This window comes from Lithobates pipiens, unplaced genomic scaffold (assembly GCF_037356315.1).
Source record: "Lithobates pipiens isolate NorthernLeopardFrog02 unplaced genomic scaffold, aLitPip1_a1.2 Scaffold_28, whole genome shotgun sequence".
NCBI classification, from domain to species: Eukaryota; Metazoa; Chordata; class Amphibia; order Anura; family Ranidae; genus Lithobates; species Lithobates pipiens.
Window position 1 is genome coordinate 201822156 of NW_027507789.1, and position 14411 is coordinate 201836566.

Sequence of the window (14411 nt, forward strand, 5' to 3'; positions counted from 1 at the left end):
ACTACATTTCCCATGATGCTCTGGTACCTTGCATTGTAGTGGAGCATCATGGGAAATGTAGTTCCAAAACATCTGGGGTGCCAAGGTTCGCCATCACTGCTCTAGGCCATTGACTCATAGGTAGTGAAGCCAGCATGAAGATGACAACCCCGGGACCTTCACGATATTGGCACTGACCGCACGCAAAAATTTCTTCTGAAAGTCTAAAGTGATACCAAACGAATTTTTTAATTTGCCTGTTATTGTATCCAACCTATAGTCCAGTAATGGAGGCATACTTCAAGCGGTTCTAATCATAAAAAAAAAGTATCCTGATCGTTTTAAAGCATGGTTTTCAAAGCAGTGCTTGTGCTGTCATTTGTCCCTTTTCTATCATCTAAAAATACCTGGCTGGTCCCCTGCCTTTCCCTCTGTAAACTGACCACGTTTATCATGGCTGCTGATCCATGATACCGTGGCCAGTTTACATGTCTCTCCCTCTGCCTCTGCCTCTGCCTCTCCCTCTCCCCGCTATATTAAGTTTATCTTCCTAGAATCCCCTGTGTTCAATTATAAAAAATCTTCAGAGCGGTGCTCACGTGACCGCCTGGCGCTCTCCTCACCTCTCCTCCTCTGGGTTGACGTCAGCTGGGGATTCTCAGCCTCTCCTGCTGTAGTTCTCAGATCGGGGAAGGAGAGCAGCAGGCGCTCACGTAAGAGCAGAGCTCTAAAATAAGGTGTAAAGCACATAACTTAATTGTACAGGTGATTCTAGGAAGCAAACAAACTGGCATTACAACTACTTTCATTTTAATTTTATTGTCCATGCTGCCATCATCTTAAGTCCAATGGCACCTGTAGATGTGAAGGGTGGTGGATGTTGATGTACAGCAGCTTATAGCTCTGCCCTGTAAATACTCCATTGAGCTGCATAAGCACGACTGGCAGAATATGTGCTCAGCCTTTAGTTTAGCAATTTATTGTGATTCACAGATGGTCAATACTTTTAAATATTTGTAGTCGGTCTTTGCTATATTCCACAGTGTTGTCTCCTGAGTGCTAGAGCTCTGCTTGATGTGGATGAAGAATATTGTATATTTAATGTTTTCCAGGAACCCAAGACTGATAAGGATGAAGAGTACTGCCGCAAGGTGAACGAGTATCTCAATAACCCCCCTATGCCTGGAGCACTAGGTGGAAGTGGCAGCGGAGGCCATGAGCTTTCAGCCCTGGGAGGTAAATAACCCATTAGATTTTATTTGTCCACAACTATAGCCTGTTGTAGATCTCATCAATTTATTAATTGGGGAGAAGATTACTTCCTCATATTTTTATAGCTGGCTTTATGTCCGTATGGAAGAATTCTCCTCACTTGTTTCCTGGTTACACACAAACAAAATGCAGGAAGATCTCCCCAGTGAGGACACAGCAATCATCTGACCCTGTGGTTCTCAGCGTTCTTCCCTTTTTTTTTTTTTTTTTTCCTTTTGCTTTTTGTTCTACTTCAATAAAGCAAAGATCAGTATTTGTGTAATTATAAATGTATATAATAAATATGTAATGTATCTAATGATGGGGACCAGCTGGTCATTGTTTTTTTAGGTCTGACTTCTTTTAAAGCCAATTCAAATGTTGTTGAAGAGCACCTTTTAGTAATACATGTGTAAGAACTATTGAGGGTGGAAATAACTATACCATAAATCGGCACATCCGTGTGACGCCATATTCTTAGAGAAAACAAATGAAGGAGCAGTGGAGTAAGAAAGCAGAGTTTATCTAGTACAGTCAGACTCACTACACTATCTATCTATCTATCTATCTATCTATCTATCTATCTATCTATCTATCTATCTATCTATCTATCTATCTATCTATCTATATATATATATATATTGTGTGTGTTAAAGTGGCTAAAATGAAATATTATGGATTTGTATCATCTTTATTCAATGTACCTGCCAAGGATGCCACTCGCCACTTTTTGTTCTGACTCTGGATCCCTTGGCGGAGGTGGTCCGTTCACATCCAGATATAAGGGGTATTGAAGTTGCGGGCTTGGCCTATAAAATATCTTTATTCGTCAACGATATCTTGTTAACTTTAACCTCCCCTAGAATATCTTTTACAAACTTACTATCTCTTTTTAGACACCTTCTTTGCTTCTCTTTCGGGGGTTCGTGTTAACCCTTCCAAATCAAAAACTGCTGCGAATTGCACAGGAACACTGTGCACCCCTGTTCTCATTTCAGGGCCGAATCTTTGCCTGAATTGGGTCCTGAAACGGAGCCAAAGAAGCACAGCATTTCTGTGCAGTGTGCTCTGCAGCCGCCCTGGAAATATGTGAACCAGCTCCATAGAGAGCCGGTCACATTCTCCGGCTATGGCGTATTGGAAGTGGAAACCCACATCCAATTCGCATAGGTGTGAACCCAGCCTTGGGTCCTAATCATCTTCAGTGGGAAAAAGAATTGGGGAGACAGTTAGATCCCGAGGATTGGCAGACTATGACCATAGCCCTCTCCAAATGTTCAAGAAACATGCTTGTATTAAAAAACGCCTATAAGGTATTGTATAGGTGGTATTATACACCAGTTAGATTGGACTGCTTTATCCCTACTTGCTCTTCTCTTTTCTTCCGGAGATGCTCACAGGAGGGTTCCATGGCACATATTTGGTGGTCAAGGCCATGGGTGTGCAGGCTGTCGGTCAGGGTCTATATACTTTTTCTCAAAAGGGACCCCTATGGTTTGCATAGAAAGGCTTAAACTGTTGAATTGCTACGCCCAGAACGGCAGTTGGCCCAACATCTCTTTACTGCAACTAAATTGACTATTGAGAGGGCATGGAAAACTCCCGCACTCAGCTTTGAGGCGGTCAAAAGTTTATGGCTTTCCTCTCCGTTTGGCACCCATGGATTACATACACCTCAGCCTTCCCGGTTTGATAGTGCACTGCTCTCGATTTAAAGCTCCTCTGGCGCACACCCCATGGACTCGTTTCCTCTTCCTCCTTTCTGTTCTCTTCTTTATCAGCTTTTTCCACCTTTTTCTCCCTAGGTTGATTATTTTCTCTTTTGGCCGCTACGTATTATGCATTCATTCCACAGATTTATCAGGACACCAGGCATTACCCTGGTAGGGATGGTTTATACGTAAAATATTATGCTTTATATATTGTTTTTTATTTTGAATCCACCCAAATAAGGAGATTTTTGACTGCGACATTTCATTTGGAGATGTTAGGTGTGTTATAAGGACATTGCAGACACCCGATGACCTCTAGAACATCTCAGAAAGTTATTTCTGGACTTCCATTTAGCTACCTGATTCCATGGAACATCGCGTTCGGAATTTGCATAATTTTATTGCTCATTTCTCCTTTTCATTGTTATAGGTTTTTGGTTTTGCTTTGGTTTGTCTACCATATACTATAACATCTAAACGTTAACCTGAAATGTTGGAATGCTAATAAACCTTTGTAAAAGAAAATCTAAAAGTGTGGAAACTTCAGGAAGACACCTCATATTACAGGTCACTGAGAAGGGGGTGTACTATTTTATGACACATTGGGGTGGATTTACTAAAGGCAAATAGACAGTATAGGTGTGAAAATTTACCCCATAGATGCGAGGAGGAGCTGTCGAGGGACCCCAGAAGAGGATGATCAGGGCTACTCTGTGCACAACTAGCTGTACAGTGGAGGTAAGTATGACATGTTTGTTATTTAAAAAAAAAAAAAAAAAAAAAACTTACAATCACTTTAACATAAAAGCCTTTGGTTTGTAGCAGCCACCCCAGTACCCCCTAATACTTACTTGAGCCCCAGTGATGTCCACGAGTCCCTCAGCCATCCGGGACTACACCTCCCTTTATTGGCTGAGACACAGCAGCGGCGCCATTGGCTCCCACGGGTGCCAAGCAGAGATTGAGAGGGGCGGGGCCAAACCACAGCTCAATCAGAGAGGGGCGGGGTCAAACGACAGCTCTGTGTCTGATTGGTACATGGAGGTGCAGCTCAGCTCTGGTGCTCCCAGCTTGCTGTGGGGACACTCGATGGGAGGAAGGGGCCAAGAGCACAGAAGAGGGACCTGAGAAGAGGAGAATTGAGGCTGCTCTGTGCAAATCCACTGCTCAGAGCAGCTGTGTATAACATGTTTGTAAAGTCTTGTTTAAAAAAAAAAAAAAAAGAAATCTCTGGGGAAAATGAGAGCAACGGGACATGCAAAGTGAACAGTCTTTGCCTTTAGTAAATCCACCCCATTGCGATTTCTAGTGCGATTTCTAATGCCTGTATATAGCTATATTATATAGTCTCTTTTTAATATTTACATTGCCCTGTTTTGGAGAAATGTTGCAAAGCTGATATAATTGTTTGTGTTTTTTTTTTGTTCTGTTTTTTGGGGGGGGTTCGTGTTTTGTCTTAATCGCTGTCTTGTCTCGTAGGAGAAGGAGGCCTGCAAAGTCTGCTGGGAAATATGAGCCATAACCAACTGATGCAGCTTATTGGACCCACTGGTCTGGGGGGGCTTGGTAAGTATGCGTCTGTTTCGCTCACTGGAATAGCACAACCTCTGACCTCCTGTCCCCAATTATTGTGACTGCAGAAAGTGACACTGTGTCACAAATGATGATAATGCATGTCCACTGTTTGGACATGATAATTTTGCTGCCAGGGATAATGACTACTTATCTGCAGGGATTCAGATGAGTTTTGTTTTGGCACATGTAACAGAAAAAAAAACACTAAAGAAAAAGCTTGCCCTACTACAGCCATTTGTCAACACAAAACAGATCTGCAATAACATGATCTTCCACCTAAATATTGAGTCGGTCCAACTTTTGCCACCAAAACCGTCCTGACCCATCAAGGCATGGACTCCACTAGACCCTTGAAGGTACGCTGTGGTATCTGCCTCCAGTGGCTTGCCTTCTTCCCATAGTACATCCTGTTGCTATCCCCAGGTACGTGGTTCACACACACCCAGCCATCCACATGATGTAAAAGATAGCATTATTTATCAGATCAGACCACCTTCATCCATTGCTCTGTGGTCCAGTTCTGATGCTCCTATGCCTATTGCAGGCACCTTTTGGCTGTGGACATGGATCAGCATGGGCACCCTGACCGGTATGCAGCTACACAGCCCCATACACCACAAACTGCAATGCATTGTGTTCTGACACCTTTCTATAGGAACCAGCATTCACTTTTTCAGCAACTTGAGCTCTGGTAGCTCTTCTATTGGATTGCATGAGTCTTGGCCACCCATGACTCTAAAGTCGGTTCACCCTTTTCTTTTTTTTTTTTTTTCTTCTTTCTCTTGTACCACTCTTGGTTGGAGTTCTGAGAAAACCAAAAACACTGCTTTCTCTGCTCAGAAATGATAGTCTGGAACTTCACATTAATTCTGATGTGAATCCTGTGTAATTTTTTCCTCTCAATTTTCACAGTGACGGTCTCGTTCCGTCACACTGGGGGCAGTAAAACATGTCCCCACAGGGGTTTGTGTAAAGATTGCTGTATCCGCCAACAAACTGACTGATGGCTGCATGTTAAAACTGACCGCAGTATAGGAATTTGGTGTGAGGGATTGCATATTCTGACATTCTTAAAATACTTAAGCTTTCCTTCAATAAAAAGATGGTGCTCAAACATAAGACCCAGAGACGAGCAGAATCCTGCACTAGGGAAGGAGAGAAACATGGGTAAATGTGGGTTGCCCCTAATGGTTATAGAGAGAGGAGGGCCAGGACTCTATAGACAGTTGCAGTAGCAGAACGTAACAGTTTTAGTAAAGTTTTTATGACAGTGGTACCTTGAAACTTGCCAATGCAATAATTGAGTTCACATTTATGTAGAAAAGCACAAGAGAAATGCCATGTTATAGCAGAGCTAGTATAACTCCCACAGGCGGCCGGGCCGTTCACATTGTAGATGGAAGGTAATTGTTGGCAAGTTTGACCAGCTGTGTGTGGAATTTATGATTTCAGGTTAGGTCTTGTCAGTTCATTTATATTTGTATTTCTGTGTTGCTGGGAAGTGTCAGTTGTGTATAATTATACATTGCTGTGTCTCACAGGTGGGTTAGGAGCTCTGACGGGTCCAGGACTGGCCAGTTTGTTGGGCAGTGGAGGTCCTACAACAAGCAGCTCTTCTTCCAGGTAAGGTGGATGTTTTATCTACATTGATGGGGCCACTTTATTAATAATCTCATAGGTATGTGTATGATGGCACAGATCAGTGCACCCCCTGCCATGTGGTTCTCAGTCCTGGTCATTATCTTCAGTAGAAGATACAGACCAGATAGTTGTACCCAGCACATAGATCCAGACAAAGTCTCTTTTTACCCTGCAGAAGCATTTACTTTAGGACGTGGGTGCTCAACTTGTGGCCCTCCAGCTTTTGCAGAACTACAAGTGCCATGAGGCATTGCAAAACTGACAGTTACAAGCACAACCCTCAAAGGCAGAGACATGATGGGACTTGTAGTTCTGCAACAGCTGGAGGGCTGCAGGTTGAGCACCCATGCTTTAGGACAGAGGTCTCCAAATGTTTCAAAGGGCCAGTTAATTGTCCTTAAGACTTTAGTGGGGGTGGATTGGTGCCAGTAGGGGTACAAAATGTCCTGGGTCCAACATCAGTGAGAATAAACATGGCCTCGGGGTTGATGGTTAGTAGAAGTAGCAGTTCCCCATCATTTGTATTACTGGGCGCAATACCATCATTGATATCTGTGGAGAAAATAGTGCCCCATTGTTGGTATTAATGGGAGGAATAATGCCTCATCATTGGGATAAATAGTGCCCCACAGGCTGCACTTTGGAGACTCCTGCTTTTAGGACAACGAAAGTCTTTTGTGTAAACTTTACAGGAATTTTTGGAGCATCCCCATAAGTCCCCGACACAATAGACATTACAATCAAATGTCATACAGTTTGAATAAGGGGTTCCATCGGTGTTTGTGGAAATGTCATAATGTGCTGCCCATGATCTTCATCTACTTAAAGAGGAGCTCCACCTTAAAAAAAAAAAAAAAAAATTATTAAAAGCCAGCAGCTACTGACTTTTAATAAATGGACAATTACCTATCCAGGGTGCCTGCGACGGCAGCAGCAGATGACGAGCAATCACTCGTCTCTCGGCTGTCCCCACCATTCTCAGTCAGGGAATCGGGAAGTGAAGCGCTGGGCGAGTTGCACTGCAGGTCTTCACTGGTCCCCATTGTGTTCTGGGAACTGTGTGTTTCTCAGAACACAACGGGGGGAGGTGCATCTGTGGCTATGCATGCCCAGAAGTGGGTGCAGATACCTGTAGTATACAGGTATCTGCACCCCCCTGAAAGGTGCCAAATATGACACCGGAGAGGGGGAGGAATCCGATGAGCGGAAGTTCCACTTTAGGGTGGAGCTCCGCTTTAATATTTGGCAACATATATACATTTTGGTACAGGCAGTCCCTGAGTTACGAACAGGCTCAAATGCCGGCCATTTGTGCTCCACGCTGGTCCTGGATACCTCCGGACACATCCCATACTGCATGTACTGCATGGCCAGAAGAGCCCCAGATAACATAACAAGCGCCTGGAACATCCCACATCCGTGCACAGGCGGACGTTACAACTCCGAATGCAGTGTTTTCAGACCGAAAGCACTCACAAATGCAGTGTTGCGACTTACAAACAAACCCACAGTCCCTATTGTGTTCGTAACTCGGGGACTTCCTGTATTGCACACTGAATTATTGGGGATCTCCGGACATTTTTTCTTTGATAATATTACACGTAGAATATCCCAATTTAGTGATGGCTTTACCCTCAACGGAACCTCTGCAAATGTAATTTTATTTTATACAAGATTTCAGTTTACATCTTTATCTTGTAGTTCTCGTAGCCAATCAGCAGCTGTGACTCCGTCATCCACTACGTCTTCCACAAGAACCACCACCACCACTACACCAGCTGCTCCAGCTGTTGCAGCGCCTGTGGCTACACCCACCCCCGCAGTGACCTCAGGCAATGGTGCCAGTGCTGCTACAAGCCCTACGCAGCCTATACAGCTAAGTGACCTGCAGAACATCCTAGCGACCATGAATGTGCCTGCCACAGCAGAAGGTGGCCAGCAAGGTAAGTGCTCCTGTGATAATGGCTGTGTGTTGTGTTTTTTTTTTTTTCCCAGTGTTCGAAAGGTTCCAAAATGTTGTGTTTTGGCATCTATAGCAGGCAGTCTGTTGATTTTTAATATAAATGGTTAACCACCTTTTTTAAATGCAACTTTTATTTTTTGTAAACAGCAATGGGTACCTGCCAGCTTTGTACATCAGGTAGATGTGAGATTAGGTAGACGAGAAACAAATTTCATGGGTATAACAATAATAGTGTAGTGCTCAAAAAAATATTGTAAAATTTGAAATGCACCACTAAGACAATTGGTATAGAGATAATGACATAGCATATCAGTCCATCTTGATTGAATATGCCATGACAGTGTGAATAAACATCAACACAAGTGTAAAGTCTAAGGTGATCTTGAAGAAAGTGCTTGATCAGGAAGTGCAGTCCAAAAAAAAAAAGTAAGGTTGGCACGCTTACCAGATGGAGTGGACACGTGTACCTTACAGCACATGGGTCAAACGGGCATAGTGAGGACTCAATGTAGTGATCTGTGAGTGAAGCGGAAGGTGGACCTGAAGGATAGATGATGAACGATTGTACTTGAGACGAACAAGCTCCAAAGCATGCTGCAAGTGTTAAGTCATTGCTTTGGCATTGAACATGAAAGACAAATGGATCCACATAGCATAATACTGTAAGGTCTTTTATTTATATATATATATATAAAAAAAAAAAAAAAGGGTTCACAGGTACAGAATTGGAGGTAAAAACAAGCATGTTCTTTAAAAGGTAAAGAGCGATTGCCATGGGCGTCACCAAACGCGTTTAGTCCTAATGAACATCACCCCAGATGATGTCCGTTAGGATGAAACGCATTGAAGGAATGTCTGTGGCAGTCGCTCTTCACCCTTTTAACTCCAGATGTCCGTTAGGACGAAACTCGTTGGATGACGTCCGTGGCAATCGCTCTTTACCTTTTAAAGAACATGCTTGTTTTTATCTACAATTCTATCAGTATGAACCCTTCTTAAAAGACCTTACAGTATTATGCTATGTGGATCCATTTGTCTTTCATGTTCTATGCCAATGGAATAACTTGACACTTGCTGCATGCTTTGGAGCTTTGGAGCTCGTTCGTCTGAAGTACAATCTTCCTTCATCTAACCTTGAGGTCCACCTAATGCTTCACTCACTGATCACTACATTGAGGCCGAGTCCTCACTATGCCTGTTTGACCCATGTGCTGTAAGGTACACGTGTGTCCACCCCATCTGGTAAGTGTGTCAACCTTTTTTTTTTTTTTTTTTTAACTGCACTTCATGAATCCAGCACTTTCTTCAAGATTTATCACCTTAAGCCTCATACACACGATCGGATTTTCGTCCAGCAATTGTGTGATGACAGACTGCCTAAAATCCGACCGTTGGTACGCTCCATCCATTGTTGTCCAACTTTCCGCCGACAAATGTTGGTTAGCAGGCTAATACATTTTCGGTGGACTACGCTCTGTTGTCAGATTTTCATATCGTGTGTACATAAGTCCAAAGTACAGCCGCGCATTCTCAGAACCAATGCTCTCCAAACACGACATTGGCAGAAGGTGCCCAAAGGGCGGCGCTCAAGAGCTGAAATTCCTTGTAGTACGTCACCACATTCGTGTTTGTTTGTCAACAACTGTGTACCGTATATCATCATCTCTATACCAATTGTCTTAGTGGTGTGTTTCAAATTTAATTTTTTTCACTATTTTGTTTGAGCGCTACACTATTGTTATATCTGTTTTTATTTTGTGGAGTGTTGGCCACTCACCCATTTCTATCTGTGCAATTTTTCTTCCGTGAAACCATTTCATGGCCATTAATAAGCAAAGTAGAGTTTTTTTATTTTTATTTTTTTTTAAGCTAATAAAGCTGTAATGTATAATTAGCAGATTGCTTGGCTAATGCCGTGCTTGTATATAGTGATGGGTGTCCTTGTGTTTGTGAACCTATAGTTTACTCAAACCACCAATAATATTTTAGTAGATTATCAGACTGACCCTAGAGAGTGTGCTCTTCTGATCTGTGTTTTGGGTTAAGAAACTGTAAGCTCTTTGGAATGTGAACAATTGTATGTACATCATAAAGTCCTGTGGCATATCAGTGTAATGTAACTGTAAATCTGATGTCCTGTATTCTATGTCCTCCTCCTTTCCTGCTCACAGTGGACCTGGCCAGTGTTCTCACTCCAGAAATAATGGCTCCTATCCTGGCTAACCCAGAAGTTCAGGAGAGATTAATGCCTTACCTCCCATCTGGAGAGTCCCTGCCGCAAACTGCAGAGGAGATCCAGAACACACTTACCTCTCCTCAGTTTCAGCAGGTGAGTCATCAGTTCTGTAATTATCAAACTGACCCTTTTGATTTAATTTGAAATTTTGGCTGTAGTGCTCAAACCAGATTACGAAGGATGCGTACGTGAGCTTTAAAGCTCAACTCTATGCAAATTTTCTGCAACCCCCTCCCCCCCCCATTCATTCCACTAGCCAATCAGCCGCCATCATTATACTGTGGCAGCTCGTCTCATTCATGCAGATCGCCATACCGGTATGTCGGCTCCTTTAAGCGCTATAGCAGGCGTGCCCCCTGCACAATCGGGGGGCGGGGGGCTGATGCACATGGCCAGCGATCGCTCCACAGAGAGGATCTGTCAATGTAAACAAACAGATCCCTGTTCGGACATGGAATTGGTGATTCTCTGTTCCTAGTGATCAGGACCAGCGATCTGTCAGTCCCCTCCCCCACAGTTAGAAACACCTCCAAGGGAACACATTTAACCCATTGATCACAAATAGTGTTAACCCCCTCCCTGCCAGTGTCATTTATACAGTAATTGGTGCATTTTAATAACACTGGTCCTTTTATAAATGTCAGTGGTCCAAAAAAAGTATCCGATCTGTCCACCGCAATCCCGCTAAACGCTGATTCCTGCTATTAATAGTAAAAAAAATTAAAATACATTTAATAATAAAAATGCCATAAATCTATCCCCTATGTTGTAGAGGCTATAACTTTTGCGCAAACCAATATACGCTTATTGTGATTTTTTATTTATTTTTTACCAAAAATTTATAAAATGACTTGTTTGGATATTTTAATATAGAAAAAACAAATTTATATATATATATATATATATATATATATATATATATATATATATATATATATATATATATATATATATATATATATATAATTTTTCTAAATTGTCTATCTTTTTGTTTTATAGCACAAAAAATTAAAACCGCAGGGGTGATCAAATACAACTTAAAGAAAGCTCTATTTGTAGGGGGGGAAAAAAAATAGAATGTCCGTTCTGTTTTGGGTACAGTGTCGCATGACTGCGCAATTGTCAGTTAAAGTGACGCAGTGCCGTATTACAAAAAGCGTTTTTTTCAAACCCACTTTTTTGGGAAAGAAAAGACTTTAATACATTTTAGTGAACACAATAAAATACCCACATTTTTGGTAAGATATAAAAGATAATGTTATGCCAAGTAGATAGATACCTAATGTGTCACTCTTTCAAATTGTGTACGCCCCCTGACCAGCTACAGTATGTTAAATTATCCATATCCAACATTACTGCTATCACAAGGGAAGAACGATATCCCTTGTGTTAGCATGGGCCATTGCAGTTCCTCTTTATGGATAGATCTTGGATCTGGTAGACCCCAGATCTCTCCAAGATCAGTTTGATTGCTTTACAAGCCAGAAAAGAGAAGTGACAAAATCCTCGTCCCTTCTGGTTTCTGACATCACAGGGGAGGAGGAGAAATAGCAGAAGTTCCTCCCAGTCTTCTTAGTGCAGACGAAGCAACAGATTACATCTCTGCTGGGCTCCCTAGTGGGACAGGAGAGCCCAGAAAAGGCAGCTCTGGGAACCCCCTTCTGCCGCCTGTAAAAGTGATTGAGGTGTAGTAGAGCCACTTGGATCAGTTTTACCAGAAAACTCATTGCCTAAAGAATGATACCGGGGTCATGGCTCAGCAAGTATTATTGCTCCTGTCCAAGGAAGATATACATATATGTATGTCAGTTGGGAAGTGGGTGAAATAATAAAGGTTCCATCCCTGGAAGTACTCTGGGCAGCAGCCTGTATTTCCACCACTCTGGTCTGCACTTGTCAAGCCTTGAGTACCATCAAGGGGAAGATTTTGTTGGCGGTGGCCATTCTCTTTCATAGACCGCTGGCCTCTCATTCCTTCTGCCACCTGCACATTACTCTCTACTCTGACAATTAAGTGTCCCCTCTATGTCCCCCATCTCCTGCACACTGTGCACCACTCTGACAATTAAATTTATAACACAAACTCCCCATTCCGGTACAGGGACACTTTTGGATTTTAGTGTAGAAACAAATTGTATGAAATCTAGAGTGATGTCTCCATATTGGCACCAATCTGTTCTATAATGACATTGCTCTCTTCCAGGCTCTCAGCATGTTCAGTGCTGCTCTTGCTTCCTGCCAGTTGGGTCCGTTGATGAGCCAGTTTGGTCTGCCTGCAGAGGCAGTGGATGCCGCAAATAAAGGAGGTAAGAGTGGCTGGATCTCTATGGATTTCTGTACTCCTCTTACAGTTTTTTGTGAAATATTTTCCTAGAGGGGCTGAATGTACTTTTCACACCTTTCACTGCTCACGTTCTCTAGTCTGCAAACATGGATTTCATCTGCACTTTAGCCATCCTAAACTACTACTGAGGAATTTCTAAGAATTGAGATTTACTCAAATTGGTGTATTCGGCTCAGAATCTTGTACAGGTGTGCATGGTAGCCAATCGGCTTTAAACTTCTACTTGTTCAATAGGCTTTGACGACAAAACCTGGAAGCTGATTGGTTTCTATGCAGGCCTACACCAGATTTGACACTATGCAGTTTTAGTAGATCTCCCCCCTTTTGTGTCATTTAACTCAGAAGACTAACATCAAGAGTAATGCATATGTGTGACAGTATGGAAGGTGAGCCTTAAAGTTGGAAGATTTTTAATCTTTTATCTTATATTTTTATTTTTTATCTATGCAATAAGGTCCCTCTAGATCAGCAATGTTGCAGGAGTGTCTCAGCTGCCTGGGAATCCCCTCGTCATTGGCTGAGACAGCAGTGTGGTGCCATTTGACACCTTCTGGCAATCGGTAGGCTAATGAGGAGAGGAAAAAGGCAGAGCTGGGCCACAGCTCTGTGTCTCCGCTTGGATGCCCCCACAGCAAGCTGCTTGGTGTGTGGGCACTCAACAGGAGGGAGAGGCCAAGAGAGCCGAAGAGGGACCCGAAAAGAGGAGTCTCTGTGCAAAACTACTGCACAGAGCAGGTAAGTATAACATGTTTGTAGAGTCTGTTATTTTTAACTAACCAAAAAAAAAACATCACTTTAACACCTATGTGTTCATGGAGGCTGAGGTGTCCTTGCTGAGAAGCATGCTCAATGTGCACTTCTGATTGAATGTTAGCAGGACGGACTCGTGATCATGTGACCACTGTGATAGCCGATCACAGGGATCACCTGGTTGGGAAGTTTGCTCCACCTCCTGGCATTAGGACCAAGTTAAAGGATTGCTGTGAGGGGCTAGGAATGAGTTAATTTACTGCCTTTTAACTACTACTTCTGAATCATTGACACAAAATATTGGAACCAGAGCCAAGCAGTGGTTAGAAATGGTGGTCTACCTCTTCCACTCAGTACAGATTTCCAAGTGATACCTCAGGAGATATTGATATCACACATCTGTGGAGGAATGACTTTCCACCATTCATAAAACAATCCAGGCTCTGCACATGTGTGAGCTCTGGAGCTGGCTCTTTAGATGAATGTAAAGTAATGCCCCCCCTGGGATGTGTGATGTCAGGAGGGGAGAGTACAATGTCTTCTTAGAATGGGGCCGCGGGTCCAGCAGAATGAAAGAAAAGAGTAAACAAAAACAAAAAATGAAGGAGGATTATAATGGTGAAAAGTTGACTTTTTCTTCCTCCTATACAGACATTGAGGCGTTTGCCAAGGCAATGCAGAGCACCTCCTCTCAGAAAGAGAGAGACTCCAAAGAGAAGAAGGAGGAAGAAGAAGACATGAGTTTAGACTGAAGTCTGGTCTTCTCTCTTTGCTGCAGAATGGAATAATGTGCTTAAGCCTGGCTTTATACCCCACATGTATGTCCTTTCCATGTTTAATAAACCGTTCTATCTGCTGAACACGGCTCAGGACTGGCTCCGCACTGAGAACAATCAGTTCTTCACTCTGTATAATAGGTCACAAGCCGCTCAGAGGCTTCCATCGCTTTCTGTACAAATA

The 14411-nt window shown here is 42.8% G+C and overlaps 1 protein-coding gene across 2 annotated transcripts in view; it reads left to right on the top strand.

Moving 5' to 3' along the window:
• ADRM1 (ADRM1 26S proteasome ubiquitin receptor) overlaps positions 1-14311 on the top strand; it is a 31036-nt gene extending 16725 nt beyond the window's left edge. For both annotated transcript variants that reach the window (XM_077460290.1, XM_077460291.1), the window contains 7 exons: positions 1092-1215; positions 4422-4508; positions 6059-6140; positions 7860-8101; positions 10293-10450; positions 12561-12663; positions 14103-14311. In XM_077460290.1, coding sequence (XP_077316416.1) covers positions 1092-1215; positions 4422-4508; positions 6059-6140; positions 7860-8101; positions 10293-10450; positions 12561-12663; positions 14103-14203 — 897 coding nt within the window. In that variant the 3' untranslated portion in view covers positions 14204-14311. The remainder of the gene's footprint in view (positions 1-1091; positions 1216-4421; positions 4509-6058; positions 6141-7859; positions 8102-10292; positions 10451-12560; positions 12664-14102) is intronic.
• Positions 14312-14411: the final 100 nt, after the last annotated feature.